The sequence below is a fragment of the Salvia splendens genome, chromosome 14 (genome assembly GCF_004379255.2).
Source record: "Salvia splendens isolate huo1 chromosome 14, SspV2, whole genome shotgun sequence".
In the NCBI taxonomy this organism is placed as follows: Eukaryota; Viridiplantae; Streptophyta; class Magnoliopsida; order Lamiales; family Lamiaceae; genus Salvia; species Salvia splendens.
In genome coordinates this window covers 5,377,283-5,404,316 of record NC_056045.1, presented here as the reverse complement: position 1 = coordinate 5,404,316, position 27,034 = coordinate 5,377,283, and the positions used below count along the sequence as shown (strand labels likewise).

The following is a 27,034-nucleotide window of genomic DNA, read 5'->3' as shown; positions in this document are numbered from 1 at the left end:
TTATTAGCTACTTATATATTTAATATAATTATTCATATAGTCTTTAACAATGGTAAAATAAGTATAAAAATGAAACTATATAATCAATCATAGTTACATACGTTTAATATAATGCTAACAAATTTTGTTTATGATTTAGTTTAAGGTTATGGTAATCATTTGTAATTTTTTGCATACATATAAAACAAGAAATAAAGTAAACAACAAATTTAAGTTATCATTACACTAACTGTGCGAAAAATCACAAATAAAAAATGTAACTATAAATTAAATTATAAATAAAATTCAGTGGCATTACATTAACTATGCGAAATTAGGAATAATTATATAGTTTCATTTTTATATTATTTTACCATTGCACATATATGAATAATTATACTATTAAACATAAAGGTGGCAAATGACCTTAATTTTGTTATATTAAATACTCGTCTGCATTCTTATTGACAACTAATTTGGTAACAAAATATATAAGTGTGTTATACATGTATTCATTATATAGGTGGTATTAATTTTTGGACTTTCCAAATTTTATAATAATGTCCATTTTTAGAAAAGGATGAAAGTATTTAGTTGGACTTCTATAAATCCATTTGTCAAAGTATTATTAGTGGGACATATCATATCACATTGCCATGTGGTATGCTTTGACCACTAAATTTTTACTCATAGATTATTGATCATTGATGCCTTCAATGATTTATACTAGAATCAGATACTATCATAGTATATCACTAATTCACTATCATAAAGTTTTTCTATTACTATCCTTTTTTCCCACTCTGATTGGAGAAACACAATTTTATTGCATTTGCTTTTGAGCTCATACCTTAGTGTAACATCAATATTTAAAACCTAAAATAAATTTACCTAATCTTTTGCTTAAAAACAGAAAACGACTTAACCTAATTAACCACATTGAAAACGATATGCAACTTTGTTTATCTTTTATGATTAAGACTTCCACAAAATGATGCAACCCAAACGTAAACAAAACTCAAATTAAAACAGAACTTTGTACAATTTAAAATGACAAAATGAAACATTATTTCGCGGAGGGAGGGAGTATCGATCATACTGGATTATTGAAGTACGAAATTCAATCTCTTCTCTCCATATGAAGAAAAAATCGACATATGACTATCCGATCCATAATAACTAAGACAAATTATGTCCCAGAATAAATACATTTGTTTTTAGTGTGTCTATTTCAAAAAAAGATATTCTTCGGTGCAAGAGTATACTAATGTAAAGCTCCAAAAAAGAGTATACAGTTTATTGCAGTAGTTTTTTTTTTTTCAAAATTCCAATGTCATATTTCCAGAATTAAATTTCATTAATTATAATTAATACAATTTGATAAATGATTACTGATGTAAAAAAATTTTCAGTATTCCCATAAGGAAAAAAAGAAATGAGAATCGAATCGTCTCATCAATTCGTATTTTGTCTTATTTTGAGACAAATGTGGGGCACTCGGGGAGGAATCTTCGTGTCGATTAATATAAAGCATAGTTGTACAAAAGGGCAACAATTCCAAAAATAGATGATAAAAATTTATTTTGGATAAAATTATGATAAGTGACTTATGAAAATTACTCTAATCACACTAAAAAAGTTACGAATAAGGACGCTTTTTTATTCAATTAAGGGTGCTATTTTTCGTTGCTAAATATATTACCTACGCTTTAAAAAGCGTCCTTATCCTGCGTCGGTAATTTAATTTTGAGACGCTTTTTAAAAAGCATCCATATTCAACTTGTTTACTTATAAATTAATTTTAATCGACGTACTTCTTTGATAAATTCAAAGATATGAATGATATCTAGTTTTCTACTCTCTAGTTTACACTATTCATGTATTGAGATATCTATACACTACTTTACATGAAATCTTATGTCTTTAAACTATATTAAAAGCAAGGGTATGATTTTAGCATAAATGAAACTACCCAAACATCGTGTTTCATGTTGTATCTTTTTAATATGACATTTAGGCTAAATCATTTATAAATAAAATTGAGAAAAACAATACTAATATGGTGTTTAATTCAAACAAAAATAACAAAACCATAAAATAGTGTTTATAGAAATTCATTACGATAAAATCAAGGACATTTTATTTTATTTATATTATAAAAAAAGTTATTTAACTCTTGTTATTTTGTACATAAATTAATAGTTATACTAGTATTATACATTCTTAGATTTTCTATAAAACGGATTCTTTGTGCCCCAGAAAATAACATCATTTTAGATTGTGCATATATGATAGTACATGTTCGGTAATTTATTTCAAAGACTAAAAAAAAGTTTCATTTTTATTAAGGCAATTTAATTAGGAGTACTAATAAAACTTAAAATCACGAAATAATACTCCCTCTCCGTCCCTTAAATTTTGTGACAGTTTGACAAAGTATGAGTTTTAAGAAATGTAATAGAAAGTGGATTGAAAAAGTTGGTGGGATGTGAGTCTTACTTATAAAGTTAGTTTTATAGTAATAACATGCAAGTGTGAATAAGTTAGTGGAATGTAGGGTCCACTACTAAAAATAGAAAAAAAAAATTGAAATATGATAAATTTTATGAAAAGAAATATATGACAAAATTTTAGGGACGGAGAGTAAATCACCACTCCAACATACGTGTAAAGTCGGGTAGGTGGGCCCAGTGTGTTATCTCAAGACGTACTTCCAGAGTCCACGGAGCTATTGTAGAGCCCATTCCTTTGTTGTGGGCTTTAACGTGTGGGCCCACAATGCTTTACACCAGTTGGAAAATCACAAAATTTAATTTAATTTCATCATATAATTTAAAAATCAGTTAAAAAATTATAAAATTTAAAGTTATTTACAATTATTTTATGGTTCGATCGTATTGTTAATATTTTTTTAATAAAAAATCATGTCATATATTGTTGATATTTTTTAATCAACTGATATTGTATTTTATTAATATACAATATTGTTTAATTATCGGCGATGACGTTGTTTTTCAAATTAATATAAGATATATTTTCATCAAAAAATTTCATGCTTACTAGTTAAAAATTGTGAAACATTCGTAATTTGTCTTCCACTTTTATCGTAAGTTAGTAATTTTACAAGATACAGTACTTTAATTTGTGGATGGAAAATCAGTCGCATCAAATTGTGTTTCACGGATATAAAAACAGTCCAAGTGGCTCAAAGTGAAATCTTAATGATTGTAATTTAATTCAGAAGTTGTTTATTTTAAACGTGGCTCTCATACTAATTGAAATTTTCAAACGTTGCTCTCATGCTAATTGATATTTCAATTAAAATTAAGCAGATAAAATTATTTAGGAACCTATAAATATTTATATGATAAATATTTTTTCACAGCTTAGAAAAGAAATTCAGTTTTTAATTATTTTGGTTCCTAATAAATGCCCGTCTCTACATTTTTATTGCTTAAAATATCAATAGATGATAAAATAATAGCAACAAAAAATGTCATCATAGTTTCAACACAATATCAACAGAACATCAACTGTTGACATTTTTGTTGCTATTATTTTGTCGACTAAAGTCTCATTTTGGTCCTTAACATATTGCGATTTTTTTATTTTGGTCCAAAACATTATCTTTTGAATTATTTGATCTCTCACATTTGAAATCGGATCACATTTAGTCCGAAATGGACGGAACAGTAAAAAAATGTAACGGTCAACTCATTTAAAATCGATTTTGACCGGATTAAGAGTTATAAAAATTCAAATTTTTATTCTTTTTCAAATAAATTCAAATTTGTTTCAAATTTATTTTTAATAAAATAAATTGCTTGTCATTTATAAAACGAATTTTAATTCTTTTTCTCTATTCATCTTCTTCATCGGTTTAGGGTGAGAAACGATGAGAAACCCTAGTTCTTGGTAGAACCTCAAGGAACCCCAACTCGCCAATCATGGATCGTTCGAACTACAGCAGAGAGACCGGCGAGAGTGGCGGTGGACGTGACCTCCGATTCCGGTACGAATTTTGCCATTGCAAGAATCGGGCTTCACTCCGAATCGTCAACACCCATGGAAAACCAACAAGGGGGAAGCTATACTTTGGTTGTGAGAGAAAAGATTGTCGTTTTTTCAAGTGGTGTGAGCCAATCGATGAAGACGACGATGTGACATCTGCAATGCCGCTGCCGGAGACCGAATATGAGAGTTTTAGTTTGATTTTGTCATCAATCGAGGAGAATAATAGGGCAATAGAGAAATTACGTAGCGTTGTGATATATGGATTTTGTTTCTTTGTTGTGGTGCTTGTTTGTATATTAGGGTTCAAGTAATGAAATTTCGTTTCCAATGGTGAATCAAATATGGAATTCTGAATCAAATTTTGTTTCTTTGCTGTGGTGTTTGTTGTATATCAATTGCACTCCAGAATGGTATGAATTGCACTCCAAAATGAAGTAGAAGTAGTACAAACTTGGTTGCATACCAAGTGTTTGATAAAATACCCATTAGAAAAGGATGGATAAAATTTTATCATATGAGAACACAGATTAGGAAGGATATCCTCTTTCTCTATTGTGAATCACATAAAAATTTAATCTTAAGCTAAAGGAAGCGGCAGAGATTGAAAGAAGGCATTTCACTGCAAGAGGCCGGGTTCACTCACTGAATGTAGCTTGAACTAAATGGGAGTCTCGTTATTGTGCTCTCGGGTGAGGAGGTGTGTTTAGGGGCTTATAGGCTGGATTTGGGGGTCTACGAGCTGTGCACTCAGTGAAGGATAGTTACGCCTGAGTTCATTGGGGTGAAGTGTATCTTTTTAGTGATTAAATTATAGTATCTTCAAGGAATTAGCTATAAGACATTGAAAATGTTTGCTATTTTTCTTACTCCCGATAGGGGCACCGTTGATGGCTTCTTCCCCGTCCTCATCCCCCTCTTCTTCGTTTTAGGCTTGCAACAATCCAGCTTGTTTATATTTGCATAGTATTGGGCTGATGAAGATAGTTTTGGAAAAGATGAGGATGCTGCAGAATATACAAGGTATCATATGTACAAACTTTTCTCCTTTTGTGGGTTGTCTTCCAGCATTTTAGTTATATTAGGAACAACATGCATTTTAGGAGTCAGGCTCTACCTGGATTATAAATAATAGATCTTGTTTCCTGCAAATTAATTTTATTCAGACTATAATGCAGCTGGTATAAGCATGTTTCTTTTCTCTCCAGTTAAAAAACTGATAATGATCTAAGAGATAAGATAAAAATCAACATACAATAGAGGCACCTCCACATTGGAGGCACTATCAACAAATGGAGGCACCTCTACATTGTCCTCCTCAACAACATCAACCTTGCTCTTCCCCTTAATAGCCGCATCTAGCTTTCATTTCCCCTGTCAGTGGACTTTCCATCATCAATACTAGCTTCTCCATGGTCTTGTGTTACTTGACTGACCAATATCCCAGTTGTTTCCACAACATAGAGGTCAACTACCCCTGCTTTTACTCCAATTTTAGCCATATCCATAGAGGATTTATTGTCAAATAAGCGGACCAAGCCTTCTTTTAAATTCATCCCAGTCTTCAGGTAAAAGTACTCCAACTCACTTACATCTAGACCAAGCTTCTTCTCAATAAAATCATCTACTTCAAGTTTCCACCATTTGTCTGTCACATCTGTGCATGTACTCAATCATCCCATCTACATATTGTTTTCCACGGCTTTCACCGCTTTCATCCATCTCACCAGAATAATGCACTCTTGTTGTGTAGGTACCATCTACTTCAAGTTTCGACCATTTGTCTGGGTCACATCTGTGCATGTACTCAATCATCCCATCCACATATTGTTTTCCACGGCTTTCATCCATCTCACCAGAATAATGCACTCTTGTTGTGTAGGTACCATCTTATATGAAAAAAATAAGAATCATATCAGTCCTAAACATTTACTTTAAACAATCAAATATTTATGTCAACAAGTGTGGTCCCCACTACCAAAATTGTTCCCCAACACCAGACCTGTAATACCTCTTACCCGATTAATTTAATAATTGAATAAGTGATTTCACATTTTGGTACAAATCCCGACTTAACAGAAAATCCTTGATTTTTATATACAAGGATATATTATTTTCATTTACTTGGCAAACGGAAAAACTGCTATATAACGTCTGAAATTGGACAATAAACCTGTTTCCCAAAGTCTATATATATTTATACAACCTGGATAACGAAGTAAATGAAACATCCAAACTACATTATACTTTCTATACATGCCACAACTAACATATCCAAGAATTACTCGAACTCAAAAGACTGGCTAGTGACCTGGCTGAGCAGCTGTACAACAAAAGAGCTAGGTCTGATCCTCTAATCTGCAGAGGGTAAAAAGAAAGGGGTGAGCTTCAACAAGCCCAGTAGTATACTCAACATTAGAGCCTAATTTCCGAGGTTAAGTAAACGTTATGCAACCTATGCATTTTTATTATTATTAATCCAAAAAACACTCCAAAGCCTACCTCATCGTATCCATTTACATATATCTAATATCAGAAACCCCCAACAACATAATCATAAGTTTAGGTCATCATTCCTTGATCTCATGGAATTTACCAGATTCATAGTCACATATAAATTCATAAACTAATAGGATAGAACACAAAGTAAAGTGCACATCACCAATTATCAAGTTAACCACATAATATATCACAATATTATTCATACACCAACACGTATATAGAACACCAACATTTTCACGTATCCAACCACACATAACAACACTTGATCTGATGTACCAAATATATCAGAGTTATAACAGAGGTTTCACACAATCACATATCATAACACATAGCGATCACCATTGTTCTCACATATCAGAACACATATAGCCCCATTAAGTGCTTAGTGACAAACTAGGGTACGCGGACCAGATCAGAAACAGAATCAGACACAGACGCGGTCATGGTCCTCGAGAGGACGCCGCACAGACCACCCATTAGGGTGCAGACAGATAATCAGATCACCCATGAGGGTGCATATCAGACAGATCAGATAGGGGCCCATCAGATAACAGACGATCCTCGCTTCGGTTATCCAGAAGACGAGAGATCACAGATAATGCAGCGCTGCTGTCCTATGGCATGCCAATTGTACCCACCGAATACACTCAAGCACGGGGCGTAAACACAATCAAATATACTTTATATCTGACAATTTCCGACATAACACATCAACGCATACAGATCAGACATTATCACAGATAGATCAGACATCTTCACATGTAAATCATATAAGTATACATTTCATAGGCATATATAATTTATCTCATTTACCTTAATGCTCATTTCCACATTTATCTCTTTAACTTTCCAGGCACATTTATATTCATTTTCTAATCAAATTACTTATTTCCAATAATCTTTAACACAACAGATCAGTAACTTCTTTTATCACCATATCATATCAATAGCATATCAAATTAACAGAGTAACTTCCAATTATGTTAATACCATCATAGATTCACATATCCAGAACTCACGTAATTCACACCATAAGCAACATATTCAGATCATATATATTGCATCACTGATTAACCCACACTATTATACATGCAATTACGTGGACTTAAATCGGGAATTAAAATCTAATGAAGAGTATACAACCTCAAAAATGCCAGACACCTTTGACATACAAATCACTTTATTCCTGCTCCTTCTCCATGTCCTTGTTATCTCCCATCACATTCATATAAAATTATCAAATTCATATTGTAATCAAATAAATCTATTTTATATATTTAATCCATGCTATTAGTGTTTACTCCCTCCGTCCCGCTTTAGCAGTCCCGGTTGATCAATTTCGGGTGTCCCGCTTTAGGAGTCCCGGTTGAACTCGGTGCATAAAAATTGATGTCCACTACATCAATTTATTTATTACATCATTTAAAGTGGGACCCAACCTCCGCTAAATCATTTATTTATTACGCACTTAAAAGCAAAAAAGTTGTTTGAAAAGTGGGACCCAACCTCCACTACATCATTTATTTATTACACACTTTAATACCCCTTAAAACATGTGCCCGACTCAACCGGGACTGCTAAAGCGGGACGGAGGGAGTATCTACTACCATTATCTTCTAACTTAATTTCATAATATTTATGCATATATCCAACAAGACATTAGACTAGTCAAAACTACTCTCATTCCAGATTTCATATTAGCAATCATATCTTCATACACTTGTCCAAAAGAATAAGGTTAAAACATAAGAATTTCGACTTTGGTCATGTGTTAAGATTTTTACAGAACAAGTACTAATCCGGACAACCAATAAGTCAGAATTCAACATAATCCCGATGAAAATAAACACCATAAACGTCTATTTTACCCAAACCTAGCTGAACAGCGCAGTCCCCTTACAAAAATCATTATAAATTCAACTTGACTCGGTTGAAGCTGAATTTTGGCCACATCGCAGAAGACACATGAAAGTTTGTTCAGTTAAAAATTGGTAAGAAAAGGAGATCGTTTACTTGGTTAAACTGAAGTTGGAAAATTCTGCCAGAACATAAAATAAAAGCTGACTCCACTGTTTCTTTCACCACAACATAATTTCTACTTGTAAACTCCAAATTCCTACTATCTAAAGTAATTCAACTATATGTTCCAACCATCCCATTAAATTTCATTATAATTCCATGTTCAATTCATTATAATTAATTCCCAAAACATCCTATACCAAATATGCATTTTTCTCATGATCCAAACATATATTACGCAAATAAATTCCCAAGCTAAATCAAGTTAGCAAAGCAAGCTTCCAAATCCCTATTGAAGAACTCTATGTTATCCTTACATTCAAACACCATGTTCAACAATTTCATTCTATTCATTCCTCAAAGTAGGCGTAGGAAGCTATCAAGCCATCAAAAGATTGGATTTACACCTAATTTTGCTTAATTTTGGATTTGGAAAAATAACAATTATGAGCCTAGATTCAAATTGAAGAAGAAATTAGACAAATCAGATGTATGAGAGAGTTTCTTATACAAAGTGGAGTCAATTCCAGCCTAAAGCTGCCGGAAATCGGCGATGGTGGCGCAGGGAACAACCGGACAGCCGTGACGCAGAGAAAGAGACGGAGGGCGTCCTATTTGTGTTCGTGCAACGGAAGAGAGAGTTTGAGACGGAGAGAGACGAAAAGTCAGAGACGGAGGTTGTCGGAGGACGGTGGTTGCTGGAGCAGCTTCGCCGACGGAGGAAAATGTCGCTGTGTGTCACGGTGTGTGGGTGTAGAAAAAGTGAGGTGTGTGTGTTACAAAGTGAAAGTGTGTGTAGAAGGTTCCCGTAAGTGAGGGATAAAAAATCTCATTCCATTTTCCATTTTCCAATTTCTTTTTCTTTTCTTATTTCTTTTTCCCCCTTTTTTCGAATTTTTTCAATTTCTAAAATTCTACACCTCACAACTTAAATATTGTATTAAAAAAACCTAACAAATTTTAACTAATTTATGAGTTACAAAATTTCGGGTCATTACAAGACCATAAGCATTTAAAATCCTAAGCAAAACACACATCAAAGATTATACCCGACATGTTGACCATCACCAACCTCGGTCCCCGCCAACACACATCAAAGAATATACACACATAACTAAAAAAACATATTCCCCACATGCTCAGCACAATCAGTCCACCACACACACATGCTCAGCACACTCAGTCCACACATATACCAAAATATGAATAAGTGAAAATCGAGACAAATCAATTCCTAATAAGACAAAATTGAGACAAAATCAAGACAAATTGACACAAAAATTTGGAACCACTTTCGAAACGAGATGAAACATGAAGCAAAGCTTACCTTCTCGATTTTCACTCAGAGTTGGTTGACTGTGCATCGCCTTCCTCCTCCTCTCAAACGTGTAATTGTTATCACGAGGATCGCCGAGGCAACGGTGATAGGAGTCATACACGAACCAACTCATGGCGAACTACGTTGGGATCGCCGAGGCAACGGTGATAAGAGTCATACACAAAAATCTAGGGTTCCAAGTGTTCAAAGTGAGAGATTGGAGAGATGGACCATAATCGATTGGAATTTTGTAGGCGTCGATTGGAAGAACCCTAATCGATTGTGAAAAAATAGGAATTATAGTTTGGATTTTTTTTTATGTTTTAATAGAAGAAAGAAGCATATTTGTAGGCGTCGATTGGAATTATTTTTATTTTGATTTTATGTTTTAATTTTGATTTTTGTTAAAATATTTTATATTTTAATTTTTTTAGTTTTAGGTTAATTAGATATTAGATAGTAATAAAACACAATTATAACTCTTAATCCGGTCAAAATTGATTTAAAATGCGTTGACCGTTACATTTTAACTGTTCCGTCCATTTCGGACTAAATGTGAACCGATTTCAAATATGAGAGACCGAATAATTCAAAAGATAATGTTTTGGACAAAAATAAAAAAATCGCAATATGTTAAGGACCAAAATGGGACTTTAGTCTATTTTGTCACCTGTTTACATTTTCTAACGGTTCATATCATAGTTTGGAGTTTTTACAATATTTAAAGTTTGTATTTGATCATATCGTTATATTACACATATAGTTCAATGGATAAATTAGGTTTTTAAAGTTTATTATGATTATTTTTTGTTAATATACTAACTATTCGCTTAATGGGTTAATCAAATTACGATTCAATCGTGAATTTTGATTTGGAGTGATTTCCTTGATTATAAGAGCATCCGCAGCGGTTGAAGGACGGCGTCCGCCCGTCCGTGCTAGCGGCACGGCACCTGCTATCCGCCGCTGCGCTCTCGCCGATGGCACGGCGCTGCTCGATGCATCAAGCACATCCGTGCCAGCGAGCAGCTGACGTGTCCTCCTCTGATTGGCCAACGGCAATACCGTTGGCAATTTTCTTTTTTTTTAATCAAATTTTAATTAAAAAATTTGATTAAAAATAAAAAAAAAATATTTTCCCACTTCCCAAAAAATTATATTCATTTTCTCCCCACTTTTAATTTATTTTTTAATTTTTTCTCCAAAAATTCACATTTTCATCTATAAAACCCCCCACTTCCACACAAAAAATTTCACACCACACTACACAATTCTCATCTAGATTCTCTCATTTCCATTCTTACAATTCTCAATCTTTTTTTCACTCTTACAATAAAAAAATGTCCAACTCCGGCTATCACCCCTCCGACTCCCGCGATTGGAACCACGAATGGTTCGGCTCGCAACCATTTCCTAGTCCGAAAACGGAATTTTCGGCCCCCTACTCAAACCCAAAGTTCGTAAGCTCCGAGTGGCTATGGCCTTACCCGGTGGACGACCAAGATGCCCACAAGGGGCAATACGGGTGGGCTCCCGAACCACCCGTACCTAAAGAGGAAGGGAGCGACGGCTCTCAAACTCCTCCTGTTCCTACTCGTGGTGTCCGCACCCCGTACACTCCGGGGGAGATGGATCAATTATTCAAAGCGTTTTTATCTATCTCCGAAGATCCGTAGATTGGCACGAACCAATCCGGGGACCATTTTTGATTGCGCATCTGTCGCCGGTACAATCAAAACCGGCCGGCTGGAACAATCGAGCACAACGAGAGTATGGTGTGCAATGCCATATACAGAGCCAACGAAGAAATCCAATAGTTCCAGGTGTATTACCTCCAGGAAGAGCGGTCGGCGGGGAGCGGCAGAAGCGAGGTCGACATCATCAGTGCCGCGTTGGCAACCTACCAATCCCAACACTACAAACCGGCCGAAGTAGTTCCCAACGCCGGCCGCAAGGAAGGAAGAAGTCGATGACCAACCGCCGTCGCGCCCCGACTCCATCCGCTCCCGCTCCCTTTGTGCCACCTCAACCCCCCACCAACTCGTTGTGGGAGGTTTTGGCCCAACTCAATTTGGTCGATAGGTCAACTATGACCCCCGAATAACTTCGATCGCGCGTGGCAATGATACGGGGTCTCCAAAGATCATTGGGGATAGAGCCGGATGAATAGTCTTCCACAGAGGTATTTTTAGCCTTTAATTATGTAACTTTTATTTTTTAAGATTTTAATTATGTAATTTTTAATTTTTAGGATTTTAATTATGTAATTTTTAATTTTTAGAATTTTAATTATGTAATTTTTATTTTTTTAATAATTTGTAATAGTGTTCCGGGTAATTTTAATGTATTTTAATATTGTGGAAATGTTTTTATTTAAATTGAATAATAGAATGGTGGGACTCTTGAGCTTGTCATTGCGAAAGAACACAGATGTGAGTGTTGTGCTCTTGCCTAAGGACATGAAGTAAAAGTGGGTTCGGGTCCACATCCGTGCTTGTTGGCAAGAGCATGGATGGGGATGCTCTAAGTGAATCAATCGATTAATTTGAGAATATGGCTGACCAGTCTTAATTTAGTTTATTGTAAATATCTTATCCCAATTATATTTAGATCAGGTCATCATGGACGCATCCATGTAATTATTGTGCTTTAATATGAATAAAAAAAAGTCAACGAATCTTTATTTAATAAGTGTGACGCGGTGGTTAGTGACGAGCGCCACCGCATTTCCACCGATAGGGTGAAGGAGGAGCGGTGTATCTAACTTATATAAAAAATAATTAATTAAAAGTAGTAATTGTGATGGTTGATGATCTAATAATGAGTGTACGTGTAACTATAATCAATGCTTAAAAGTTAAATCTCATCCACATTGGAATTTATTTCAAATGCATATTTTATGATCTTCACGTCGTGGTTACGCGTCATACCTCGTCAACAAATTCTTATCCACTACTAATCTATTAAATCCATATAAATTGTTTTTTGTTAAAAGTATGATTGATTTAATCACAGTCTCTAACCTTTTTGTGTTTTACTCAATCTACCCCACACGTTATGAATGTACAATGTTGTTACAAGGCCTGAAAATAGAGCCCATAATTAAAAAAAATTTAAATTAAATTTCCGGTGATTGTGCAAATTTAATGTAGATGATCCTAGAGTTTTCACACATAGCTTAAAGATTGTGATTTACCTGACAAACCATCTTTTTTCTTTGGATATATTCTTTGGCAAATTCCTTCTAACTTCTAGAATAAACCTTGCTTTCAATTCATGTTACCATAAATTATGTCCCACACATGATTTTATTCTTTATTAATTAAATTAACCTCTTTGCATTAGATTTTGTTACTACGATTCAGATTTATATAACGATTTTATATATCAAATTTCTCACACTGTTTTTTTTTATGTAATTTGCTTTAATGTATATTAAATATTTACAGAGTATATAAATGAATAAATGATGTTTATGCAATCCATATCTTGAATAATGACGTGGATTTGTCGTATAAATTAATAGTCGTTGGAATAAAATAAGAAAAAGAGAATATCGAAGCGCATAATACGGATTTGTGCAATGAAAAAAGGAATATTCTCAGTCGGCGATTCCAAGCTTGTAGGGTCCATAAATAGGCCTCGTCCAATCCATTTATCCTCACAACAAATTCGACAGTTCCAAATCAATCCTCTCTCGCTTCGCCGTTTCCCTCTCTCTTCACCCACAATGGCCCTCAAAGCCATTCACGTCTCCGACGTTCCCAATCTCGATTGCGTCCCCGACAATGCGTCTTTCGCGCTTTACGCGACGCGATTCTCCAAAGGTACATTCAATTTTTTTTTCCGCGGTTTTTTTCTTTGATTTTGGCGGAATTTTGGCTGAGACGCTGCGTTTGGAATTGAAGGTGTGGAAACGGAGAGGGCAACGTCGTTTAAGGTGCCGAAATTCCTGGTGATCGGGCACAGGGGGAACGGGATGAACATGCTGCAATCAGCGGATTTGAGGATGAAGGCAGTTAAAGAGAACACGATCCTTTCGTTCAATAATGCTGGAAAACACGCCGCTGATTACATCGAGTTTGATGTTCAGGTACACATTCTTCTTTGTTTTTAGTAATTTCCCTTTTCCGTTTGTGAATTTTAATTTTCTGTGAAATTTATGTTTCCATCGCCATCGCCGTTTTCCGGCGTCGTTTTTAAACACATACAACATTTCTTCACAAAATTGGGCGATAAATTCTAGCTTAGTGCCCTTCGTCGTTTTCCTGTGCTGTTTAAGTAATTTTCATTAAATTTTGTATTTCCCTCCCTTTTTTGTCGCTACTGTTCAAACGGTGTTTTGTCGCCGCGTAGATCACGGCGCCGTTGATTTTCCGCCGCTAGATTTTAATCAATCTCAAATACGGTTTCGTAAAGAAACAAAACATTTCGCATTTACTAATTTTCAGTTGAATTATTCCTTCTCCTTGATTTCAGGTCATAGATTTGATCAATTTTAAAATTAGGTTTAGGTTTTACGATTTGGTCTCTTCATTTAGTCAAGAAACTGATTGGTTTAATTTTTTTTGGTTTTTCTTGATTTCTTTGTTATGCGTGGAGGAATTCTATTTATCGTCTTCGCTATTGAAGCAAGAATATGAGACAGGGGAGTAAGAATACAACTCTGGTTTTGTAGGTGACAAAGGATGGATACCCCATCATTTTTCATGACAACTTCATATGCTCTGAGGAAAATGTAAGTTTTCATTCTAAGTTTTTCATGACAACTTCACATCTTGGATTGTATTGTGTGAGTCTTTTCAATGATATAATGTTTTAATAGAAAGATTGTTATGCCTTTTCAGGGATCAATATATGAGAAGAGAGTCACAGATTTGTCACTGTCAGAGTTCCTCACCTACGGCCCTCAGAGAGAGCTCGGTTTGGAGGGGAAACCGTTGTTGAGGAAAACCAAAGATGGAAAGCATGTGAATTGGACTGTTGAATCCGACGAACATGCGTGCACTCTCCGGGAGGCGTTCGAGAAAGTAAACCCTTCTTTGGGTTTCAACATTGAATTGAAATTCGACGACTACATCGTTTATCAGCACCAAGATCTGACCAATGTGTTGCAAGCCATATTGGAAGTCGTTATTGGTCATGCCAATGAACGGCCAGTTATATTATCCACCTTCCAGCCAGATGCTGCTCTAATCATCAGGAAACTCCAGAACACCTACCCTGTAAGCTACCTGGACGAACCCGGTTCTTGAAATATCGTTGCAAGACTTGATTGCTAATGGTGGTTGTTTGTGCAGGTGTTTTTCCTCACTAATGGAGGGACTGAGATCTATGAGGACGTAAGAAGAAATTCCTTGGAGGAAGCCATCCAACTGTGTCTGGAAGGCGGTCTAGATGGGATTGTGTCCGAGGTGAAGGGTATCTTTAGGCATCCGGCAGCAGTCAAGAAAATCAAAGATCATAAGCTCTCTTTGCTCACATACGGAAAATTGAAGTGAGTATAGTATACATAAATGCTACATTTTGATTGATATATGTATTTGAACAAAACTGATAATGATTTGGTGGTGTTGATTTCAGTAATGTGGCTGAGGCTGTGTATATGCAACATCTGATGGGAGTGGACGGGGTCATCGTGGATTTGGTGAGGGAGATAACGGAGGCAGTGTCGAAGATGATGAGGCCGAGTGATGGGAAGATTGTGATGGAGGGAGAGGATCAGGTTGTAGTAGAGGGGACCAAGCCTCAGTTCTCACAAAGGGAGCTGGAGTTCTTGTTGAAGCTCATTCCTGAGTTAATACAGCAATAATGAAGATACACACCACCACCATTGTATGATAATAGATTTCAGGGATTAAACTAAAAGTAGTGTTTCTCTGTGTGGGTGTGTGTTTCTAGGGGGAAGTATGTAGTTTGTTGCTCTGCACATAATTCTTCTTTTCTACATTTTGAAGCTAGGATGATTAGCAATGAGAATAGTGTGCTCTATTTGTATCACTACTTGGGTGATGTCTAGTGATTTTCTTGTTGGAAATCCTAAGTCTTGCTCTCTTTTCTTACTCGGGTTTTATGTCATACCCCTCTGTGTAATGTAACATTTGTAGGGGTAAATTTGATTACATTTTCTCTAAATTCTATGCTGTTGAAACACAAGTTGTAGACAAGAATTAATGAATAATATAAATGGATCATGGATGTCTCATAAAATATTAGAATAAGGTATTTATAGTCATACCAATCACACTTGAAAGACAGTAATGTAAAAATTAAAAGGGCAGAAATGCCTAATTCAAACTCAGATCCTCCATTTCTCACCATTCTGCTCGCGGCTTATATGTTTTTTATTTTGGGTTAATTATTGTTTATTGCTTATCTATTAAAGTTGTCTATTGAAAAAAATGCTAGATGAAAAAATGTAATAAGAAACTTTAAATTCATATTTATTACAACTAGTATTGGGACAATATTAAATTTTGATAAACTAAAATTTTAATTACAATATTTTTTAAAAATAAATAATTTTAGAAAATAAATAATCAATTAATATGATATGTATTTCTCAATGTGCCAAAGCATACCCGAAAATCAACTAAATTACATAATTAAAAATAAAAAAATATACGCAGTATATATTTTTAAAATAAAAATTACATTATTAAATACATGAAAACTATATAGAACAATAACTTCTAAAACTACAAATTATCCAAGTTTGCAGAACTTTTTTATATCATTTAAAAAAAAAGAAAGTGCCACTTGACAGACTACTTTTTTTTACAGACATTATGATGGAACCAATACGTAGTTCATTGAAGTTGCTTGACTTCTGTTCCTTTTTGGGGCTTTTAAAGGATTCTGTATATATATTTGGGCTGCAATTTATATTTAAAGGATTGATCCAATTAATCAAAATTCACTCACTGCAGAGAATCGATTTTGAAATGTGTTGTATAAATTACTCCCTTTGTACGTACTAAAATCCATCAACATATTAATGAAGAAAAATTATTTTGGGATAATAATTGCACAAGTATATATATATAAAAGTGTGTGATCAAATACTAACTTTTTACAGTAATAACTAATAACTAAATATCAATTTTGTATGTTAAAAATATCAACACAGACATAAATTTATCAATCTTTCTTGTGTTGATAAATTATGTCTTTGTATTGATATTTAAATTTACATGTTGTATTGATATAATTATGTCTTTATGTTGATAATTTTAATACACAATTGAAAGTTATTAGTTATTACTGTAAAAAACATGAGTCTATGAAATGCTTCTTTAACCGTCGGTAATTTATCGCTCAAGTAAGCAGAGCTATGCAAACTCGAGACTGGGAATTCAAGTAAAAATTTGGGGTTGAGAAGCAGCAAATGTTTATAAGCACGACCAAAAACTAGTTTATGGATGACCTAATCAAGAGTAATTGACGTTTGTGTTCAAGAGTCGAAGGATCATGCATTTGAATTCGATCACGATGATGCCTTTATGAATGGTTTCTTATAGTATAAGCTACATTACATTTTTTTCAAGGAATGAGTGTGTTAAGAAGACAAAAAAACGACGTTATTTTCTATTTTGTCTTAATGCTTGATTTGTGAAATAGGAGTAATAATTTTGCACCAATTAAAATAAAAAAGACATCTCCATCTCTCTATTGCTAATGTTTAAAAAGCATAGCCCAGCCCTCCAAAAATATGTTCTAATTTGCGACTGAGTTTACTATACCTCTCAATGTTTTCGTTATAATTTATAGTAGTAGTTTTTGTGAGCACATAGTCTAGCAAATGATGCATACTTTAAATTCTAACAACTTTGGTGTTAATGCTCAAAACTCCCTTTTAAAAATCATGGGCTTGCATTATAAGGAAGTATCATACCAGAGCATTTTGTTATTTTGACTTAAGGCCCAATCCGTTAGCAAAACAGGAGGCATATATTCTAAATATATTTTGTACCTATTCTACCCCTATTAGCCTTAATTAAAATTTCTATATAGGAGTAGTTTTCTACTAAAGCTAGTGGTTTATAACATCTTGGATATCATTTTTTTGATTAGTTTGTAACTCATGTAATTCTTTTGTAAGGAAATAAATTCATAACTAAACACAAACATAATAAGACAAAAACAAGATGAATCATTTATCCAGTTTTACGCACTGTATATCTACATTTAAGGGCGAATGTCAAACCAAAGAGTTTAATTTTTGTTTACTATTTACAATGAAAGAACAAATATATCTAGACAAAAACATCAAACCATAATCCTAGTAACAATAGAAATTGGATTTAACCTAAATATATATTGTACGAAAGCCCAAACAGTTGAAATATGAATCGGATTTGGCCTAAATATACCATTTCCATTAATTTTCTATCATTTATTCATATATGCATTTCGCCTTTATACAATGCTAAAAAGATTTAATTGATGGAGCGATGCCATCAAGGTGGAGATGCATCGAATTTCTCTTTGATATTGATTGTCTATGGTGAAACATGTCAATATTCAAACCCTAAGAGCATCCACTATAGCCCCGAAGGGGGCGACGGCGGGGCGCCCTATAGTGGGAGGGACGTCCGCCCCGAGGCGGACGAAAAAAAGGGGGCGGACGGACGATCGGCGACTTGCGGGCGAGGACGCGGCGATAGGCGCGCCTATAGTGGGGCGGTGCCCGGCGCGCCGGTCCGGGGCGGAGATTGATTTTATTTTTTTTTTAATTTAATTTTTAGCTATAAAAACACCTCAATCCTTTCATTATTTTTACACCATTCAACCTCTTCATCACTCATATTTTCTCTCACTAGAATTTGTGGACTGAAATGGACGATTTATGGAACGACGCGTGGAATTCTCTGATTCAAGAGGTGCAGTACGAGGCAGAGGAGGAGGAAGCGGCGTGCGCGGCGGAAGTGGCGGAGGGCGCGATCCCTCGTGCGATTAGTCGTCGGTGGACCATCCAACGAGACCATAGAGGAGCGCACCAACGTCTAATGGCGGACTACTTTGTGGATAACCCCCGTTATCCACTCGAGATTTGCGCTGGCGATTCAGAATGTCGCAACGGCTCTTCAACCATATAGCGACTAATTTGGCGGAGCGTTACCGGTGCTTCACACTCCGGAGTGATTGCACTGGCCGGATCGGGCTGTCTACGCTTCAGAAGTGCACCGCTGCATTCCGGCAGCTTGCGTACGCCGGACCAGCTGATATGTTCGACGAATACCTACATATGGGTGAGACGACTAGCCTCACGGTGCTTAGGCAGTTTTGTAAGGGGATTCAGGAAATATTTGGTGGGGAGTTCTTACGAAAGCCCACTCCTGATGAGTGTCAAAGACTGCTGGATATGTACGGTTCGATCCACAGTTTCCCAAGAATGTTAAGAAGCATCGATTGCATGCATTGGGAGTAGAAGAACTGTCCGGTGGCGTGGAAAGGTCAGTTCACAACTGGATTCAAAAGCAAACATCCATCGATGATTCTGGAAGCCGTTGCTGACTACCGCTTGCGGATCTGGCATGCGTATTTCGGTGTTGCAGGTTCGAACAACGACATCAATGTTCTTCAGTCATCGCCGCTCTTCAATGACGAGCATAACACATACCACACTCCAGGCCGATTTGGTTGAAGAAGTTTGGGCACGTAGGGGAGATGGCGGCGCAGTGTGAACACTATTATGATGTTCAATAGATTAATTTTTCGTTGTATAATTTTTTCCCCACTTTAATACGACGAAAATGTAGTGTTTAATTTTAATTTCTTCACTTATAGCCGTTTTTTTATAATTACGTATAGTCCGATAAATCTAATTACTTATAGTTGAATTAAAATAAACAAAAAAATCGGGGCTATTGGAAGTGTCCGCTTATAATGGCGGAAACAAAAATTTGGTGCTGTGGATAAAAAAATTAGGATTATGGACAAAAAAGGAGCGAGGCTATTGGGGACGTCAGCATATAGTGGATGCTCTAATCCAATCCAAATCCGCATCAAACGTCTTGTCTTATAAACATTTCACTTCCACAATTTTTCATTGTATAAAAATGTATAACTCGTCTTGTTTACGAACACTTCACTTTCATCAAAAAAAAGGTTGAACTCTTAAAAATACTCGTCTTATTAAATTGAACTGCAGAAATAATTGAAAGTCATTAAAATATTAAAGCAACATCACCCTACAAAAGAAATAAATAAACCAACGTCGTTAGTGTCTTTAACACGTCTATTTAAGTCAAACTATTGAAACGAAATAGATGGTCAATCAAGACGTTCGAGTCCGAGTATGAACAAGATTTACACGTGCCTATTACCTCTTTTAAAAACTTCAAATAAATTAAATTGAAAATGAAATACTTCGTCGATCTAATGATTAATAAGATTTCAAATTGCAATATAAAACTATTGAAATAATAGGAAAAAAAAGCAATTGAAATATTGTTAATTGAAAGTAACTAAATAAGGAGAAGGAGAAGGAGAAGGAGAAGGAGAAGGAGAAGGAGAAAGAGAGATAGAAAGTGATAAGCAATATTAATAATTTTTTATTATTAACAATAGTCAATACTTTTACGTATAAAACCGATTTTACACTTTTAATTACACGTCAAGTAGAAACTATATGATTTCGACGTGTTTATTTTACCTTTTCAAAAAAAATACCAATTCAATGTCGATGGAGTCTGAGGTGGAGTAGAGGATTTCTCAATTTTAAAATAATCATTAAAAAAGATTAAACTATAATAAAGAAAAATAAGAAATTCCGCTTCATTTCCTCTTATATAAAGAGCAGCATCATTTGTTTGAAGACAGCCTACAACAAAAAATTTCCTCCATCTCTTAAACCTGCACTCAAATTCTTTGGCTGCAGTGTTTAATCCAAGAGAGAAGATAAAGATTCTTCTTCTTCTTCTTGTATTATCATTCTCTGCCTGAAAATGGAGACTCTGAAGCTTCCAATTGGGTTCAGATTTCACCCCACCGATGAAGAGCTATTGCTTCACTACTTAAAGCGGAAGGTTTTGTCTCTGCCATTGCTCGCCAACGTCATTCCTGAATTGGAAGCCTTCCAATTCAACCCATCGGATTTGCCTGGTTAGTTCTTGTTTTTTGCTGATTTTCAAGAATGGTGGTTGTGAGAAATTTGTATCCTTGTGAGGGAATATTGTTTGCTGGGCTTCTTCAAAATGATATCTTTCTTGTCCCCTTTTCCGATTTCGGGAGAAATTTCAAAAATTAAGGTTTAATTGGAGTGGTGTTTGATTTGGTGAAGGTGACTTGAAGGAGAAGAGATATTTCTTCTGCAAGAGAAAGAGGAATTTGGTGAATAAATGCGGCTACTGGAAATCAAGCGGCAAAGACAAGCAAATTGTGGCTTCAGGGAGCAATAATGTTATTGGAATCAAGAAATCATTTGTTTTCTATCAGGATAGGAAGATGAAGACTCATTGGATTATGCAAGAACTCTCTCTTGTGGGCTTTCTCAAAACTCCATTCTTGAATCAGGTAATGGTTCATACAAGCATTTTATTTGTGAAATTTATGTTCTTGAGATTTAGTACTACTTGTGTTATGCAGAGGCTACTGATGCAAGTGGGAGATTGGGTTGTTTGCCGTTTGTACCAAAGGAAGAGGAAAGCAAGAGGTCATGTGAGTGTGACAGTTAGCAAGGGAGCTTCGGTTGCTCAAACGACGTCGCCATCATGTTCGAGTGGGATAACGGACGTCTCTTGTAGTGATTTAGATCAGGAAGCAAGTAGTCGTTTTTTGTGAGAGATTCGCCTGATTCTGAAATGGCCTAATGAAAATGTAGTCTCATTTTGTTATGCAATTTGGCAATCAGAAAATGGATTAAATTAGAACCTCTCTTCTTCTCATTTTAACAATTCCCATTTCAAAAGTTTTCTTTTTTATAAGTAATTAATGAGATAATAAGTAAAATAATGAATCAATTAACTTGATAAGAGTAGTATTAATAATCTGAGGTTGAGCTATAATCATAGATAGTATTTCTAAGAGGATCAACAGTGGCGCGGAATTCCTCACGTAATTTCCAAAAACACCTCCTGCCACATCATAAGCACTTCCCACTGCACAGTGAAGGAATTCCACGCGGAATTCCCGACGGACTTCGCACAATAAAAAAAATTCACAAATTCACAAATTAAACAATTTATGCAATTAAACAATTTACAGAATTAAAATTTCGACGCGAATACGGAGAAAATGCAACAACTTTATTAAAAAAAACCTACTTCATTAAAAAAATACATAATTACTAAAAAAAAAGTACATTGCTTTTACAAATAAAAAACGGCTTCTCACTCCTCGGATTCCCCGTCGCCAGTTCCCTCGTCGTCCCCGCCGCCAGTCCCCCCGCTGCCGCCCCCTCGCCATCGTTATCCGACATCTCGTCGAACCACAAATCGCGCCGCATACTGTTGAGGAAGGGTTTAAGCTTCCGCTTGTAATGGGGGTCGATCGCTTGACGCCATTCAACCATCGCATGTAACAAGGTTTCATATGTCGCGATGCAGGGATCGTTTTGGGGGAGGTGCTGTCGATTGGGCCTCGGCGGATCCGCTGGTGCTTCCCCTCGACATCCGCGCTGCGGACTTTTGCCCAACCAGGCGACGGCGGCGGGTCGACGATGTGGGTGTGGGGAAGGGAGTTCCGCGGAACCAGCACTGCTACTGTACTCTCCGGAGGCGCTGATCTTCGTCCGCTTCGGCCAGCCATATTCAACACCCACAGTGAACTTGGGCGAAGACTGCACCACAAGATACACCGACCAATACTTGAATTCCCCGAAGCCCTTGTCAGCATCGGGGAACTGCTGATGAGCCAGCAGCTTCACATCCTCGATAGACATGCCGCTGGTTGCCGAGCGGAGGTTGTTTGTGCAAATGCCGGCAAATCGGCTGAGCTGCCTCTTCTACTGATCCCACTATTTCCGGCATTGCTCGCGTTATAAGGCTTCCCCCCTGGCGGTTTGAACTGGAGGTAGCTTTGGCGCTAATGCGCCACCAAATCCGGTCGATGTGCTGGTTCGCCCCAACGTATGGATCCTCCACAACACTGATCCACGCCTTCGCCAGCGCAACGCACTCGTCCATGATCCAGACGGTCCTCCTGTTCTCGCTGGATCCCTCCCCCACCTCAGCGGTCCCCACCTCACCACTATACACCGGGATGCCCCGTCCCCTGCCCCTCCCTCGCCCGGTCCTCCCCCTCCTCACTGTCGCCGGTGATGCGTCGGTGGGAGAATCCCGGATCGGAGAAAGCCCCAACTCCTCAAGCGAGAACGTGTCATTGCTAGTGAACTGAGTCTCGAGAAGAGAACTCGTCGGGTTGTCCGTCGACAGTAGGTCCATATAGGGCCGATAGACGTTGTCCACGGCGATTAGGGGACCCCCTGCCCACTCCCCCCCGCAGCGACAGACGATCCCTGCATGATCCCGAGCATCATCATCCCCGGCATCTGGGGCATCATTCCGGTACTCGCTCCGGGCATCTGGGGCATCATCTCATTCCACTGCGGGTACATGTTGTAGAACCCGGGCATCATACCCGGTGGCATTTGAGATTGGGGCATCATCCCTGGCATTCGAGACATCGCAGTGGACATCGGCGTACTCCCGCCGATGGGAAAATGCGACACCGGTGACTCGCTCGAGGCGGGGGAATAGCTATCGTGGTGCTCCATTGTTCTTCGAAAGAAAGGTATTTTTAGAGAGAGATACTCATTAATACAAGTGGTGCGAATGAAATGAAGTTCAACGGGATGTATAAATAGGAACCGGAAAAAAAAACCATTTAATGCAATATACGGGAATTCCGCTCGGACGTCCGTGCAAGTCAACGCAATGGCGGACGTCCGCACGGAATTCCCCGCGGAATTCCGCGGAACTGTGAATTCCTCGACGGAATTCCGTATCCGTGTATGCCACGCACAATGGCGGACGTCCCCCACGGAATTCCCGCACGCCGGTGGGAATTCCGCGTTGACGTCTGCCACGGCTGATGCTCACAACGGAACTATTCTTAAAACACTTTTTGTATGCGATGGTACTATTAAAACACGTTTTTATACATGTATTTTGATGAGTATAAGAATAGTAGTGTGATAAAGAAGATAATTGGGATTTGTTTCGATAAAAATCTTGGAGAATTTGGAGCGAGTGTGTAGAGATTGGAATAAAAATTGTGTTTCATCTTTAGGATCTATGCCGATTCCAAATATCAATAATTATTTCTAAAATTCTTTTGAAAAATAAGTTTTTATTATTCGATGTGTTACACATAATCCATTGATTTTGATACAATTCGAAATATAATGGTTGAATAGAAAGGAGGGCACATGGACTATATTCCAAATTCCAAAATGTCAAGATTTTTGTATAGACCCTTTTCCCCCTTAGAAAAGCAACCATAAGTTTTGATCAAAACAATCATTTATCACATAAAGTGGCACCAATTATTATTGCCAGAATCTGACGCTTATTTCATTTAAAAAGGCAAATTGATTTTTGGGGAGCAAAAAGAAAGAAACTAAGTAGAAAAAGTAGAGGCATCCAAAGAAATGAGTTTGTATTCCAATCTAATTTGGGTGAAAATTATGGGTGCAAAGTTTGCTCATTTGCTTGATATGATTGTGCAAAAACAGATTATAAAATTAGTTATGGTAATTGTATCCTATTATCTTCAAAAGTGTTTAACATAACTACATATGGAATGCGGATATATTGATCCTCAAATTAGATTATATGCCGCATAACACATATTTCACCCAACATAGCATCTACAAAATTTGAATTCTAACATATGTAGTCCTAGCTAACTAGTGGGCAGTGCCTCAGTGGCCACTACATTTCCACATTAAAGAAAAATCAGTAATCAAAGATAAATAGAAATTACTTTGACAAATTAAGAAGTCTTTAATTTTTTTAATATTTTAAAAATTTATTTAATCGATAACAATATGACGAGAGCACATTTTATCAGAATTTGACGAGAGCACATGTTCCACGTCAACAATCAAACAATATGTAGATATATCGATATTAATGTATTAAAATATTGGCCTTGTTACATTTAAAAAAGATATTGTAATGATTAATTTGTTAAATATTAGAAAAAAAACATGATATTCCTTAATAAATTTTAAATGTTTTGATATTTGATTGTGTTGTCGCAAAATTAAATAACATCCCATATTATATGATATCACAAAGATAAGACAAGAAAATATATTTAAAAAAAAAATTGGTGGTGGTTCTTGGCATCTGTCACATGTTGGTTGATTCATTGCATATTATTCATTGGCATCTTCAACTAGACGAAGGAAAGAACATAAATCGGCATTAATCCCCATCTAATATACTACTATACTCCTAAGGAATCACTTAATACTTTCTTCTTTTTCCCATTTCTATATTTCCTTAAATTCAAGGCCCATCTTTTTGGAATTTATTTATTCGTATCCGAAAAATCAGAACCAAATGCTCATAATTTTAATCAAATAGGGTTGCAAAGTGAACTGAAGTCCTTCACGTCAAACAATAAAACTAAATATATTAATTTATTTGTTTAAATATTCTTGGAAATGGGTTTCATGTTGTAGGGTTCGATGAACAAGACAGGTTGGTCTGGGAGAAATTTGAAGGCTTAGGATAATGTTAAAACATGTCAAAGATTCTTTGTGTCAACCAATTGATTCACGCTAGCTCAATTAATATGTTTATGTTTAATAATCCACTATAATACTCTCTTCGTCTCATAGTAGATGTTACACTGGAGATGGCACGGGATTTTAGAATATACTGTATTATTTTTTGTGTTAAGTGATAAAAGAAAATATAATTTTATAATTAATGTGAGAATGAATTTTTTTTAAAAGAAGAAATGTGACATTTTTTTGAAATTTTTTTAAAAAAAATGAAATGAGAGAAAATATAATTTTATAATTGTCTTCGGTCATGCGCCGCTAAGTCCAAAATATTTTATGGGACGACTCAAACATCGGCCACAATAAATAATTTATAATTTATACTAGCATGTGTGTAGTGTTGAGCCAAGTTTTATAAAATTGTCTATAGTTGATTAATCTAGTTATATCTAGTTATCTAATCATCTTTTATTGGAGCAAGTATAAATTTATTAATTAATCTCCCACTCTATGGGCGCAACTATTTTTTTCCCTCTTTTCATAATAAAGTTATATTGGCGGTGATAACAGAAATTCTGAATTTAGAAGTCGAACCTGATGCAATATTATATAATACTCCTAAGATTTAATAATTAATTTACTTGTTATTTAGCCTCTTCAAAGTAGATAGCGAGTTGTGTGACTGGGTGCAATGAATAGGATTATTTAAATTTAAATTTGAAAATGAATTATATAATATAGTACTCCCTCGTCCCAGTTAAGATGACACCTTTCGTTTTTCGCATGTGTTTTGTAAAAATCATAATAAATAGTTAAAGTGGAGGGAAAGTAAATTAAGTGTGAGAATAATATGGAAGAGACTCTCTTCTATATTATTCTTTCTCTTACTTTACTTTTTCTCCACTTTAACTATTTATTATGATTTTTCCAAAACACGTGTGAAAAACGAAAGGTGTCATCTTAAATGGGACAGATGGAGTATAATATAGGAAGGGCGGAGGACAAAATTTGTATGATTAAAAAAAACTGAGTATTAATTGGATACTAAATTGGATACTAAATTGGATATAGATGTATGTGAATTGAGTTATTGATTGCGTTGAAGTTGGCTGATGATTAATCAAATGATATTTCAATTACATGGAGCCTGAGTGGAATTCTTGTGTTTGACCTTTTACATACATCTCATTTTATAAATCTCAAACAGAAGAATATTTATTTGGAACTTATATGTTCTATTTACAATAATTTAAAATTATATCAAAATAGATAACTATTTTTTTAACTGCACAGCAGCATATATAGTTCCATTGCCTAAATAAATCATTGTCAAATGAATTCAAATTTGATAGAGTCAACTTATGTAGAGTAGTTGCAATTTTGTGCAAGTATTATGTAAGGAATTGAACAATATAAAATATGAATGAGTGGGTGCACGCCTGGAAGAATACTGTGCTATTTACGTCCAACAAGAAAAAAGAAATAAAATGTGGTCAAAGAGTGGTCAGCAAATAATAGAGAGGGGC

The 27,034-nt window shown here is 35.8% G+C and overlaps 2 protein-coding genes and 1 long non-coding RNA gene across 4 annotated transcripts; 2 read left to right on the top strand and 1 right to left on the bottom strand.

Moving 5' to 3' along the window:
• Positions 1-6,062: 6,062 nt before the first annotated feature.
• Positions 6,063-9,312, bottom strand: LOC121763353. The gene is made up of 2 exons (XR_006042430.1): positions 8,100-9,312; positions 6,063-7,796 (listed from the first exon to the last, which is right to left on the bottom strand). It is a non-coding gene; the product is annotated as an uncharacterized LOC121763353 (long non-coding RNA).
• A 4,175-nt stretch (positions 9,313-13,487) lies between these two features.
• LOC121763289 (glycerophosphodiester phosphodiesterase GDPD1, chloroplastic-like) lies at positions 13,488-15,891 on the top strand. Its single transcript, XM_042159283.1, has 6 exons — positions 13,488-13,656; positions 13,738-13,922; positions 14,508-14,567; positions 14,677-15,054; positions 15,130-15,326; positions 15,413-15,891. Exons 1-6 carry the CDS (start codon positions 13,560-13,562, stop codon positions 15,639-15,641), a joined length of 1,146 nt encoding a protein of 381 aa, XP_042015217.1. The 5' UTR covers positions 13,488-13,559; the 3' UTR covers positions 15,642-15,891.
• A 4,739-nt stretch (positions 15,892-20,630) lies between these two features.
• Positions 20,631-21,699, top strand: LOC121763702 (NAC domain-containing protein 83-like). 2 transcript variants are annotated; one of them, XM_042159760.1, is made up of 3 exons: positions 20,634-20,935; positions 21,114-21,346; positions 21,419-21,699. In XM_042159760.1, the coding sequence occupies exons 1-3, from the start codon at positions 20,779-20,781 to the stop codon at positions 21,611-21,613; spliced, it is 585 nt and encodes a 194-aa protein (XP_042015694.1). In that variant the 5' UTR covers positions 20,634-20,778; the 3' UTR covers positions 21,614-21,699. The 2 variants fall into 2 exon arrangements, with proteins under 2 accessions (XP_042015693.1, XP_042015694.1); XM_042159759.1 differs by having other exon boundaries at positions 20,631-20,935; positions 21,114-21,699.
• The last annotated feature ends 5,335 nt before the right edge of the window (positions 21,700-27,034 follow it).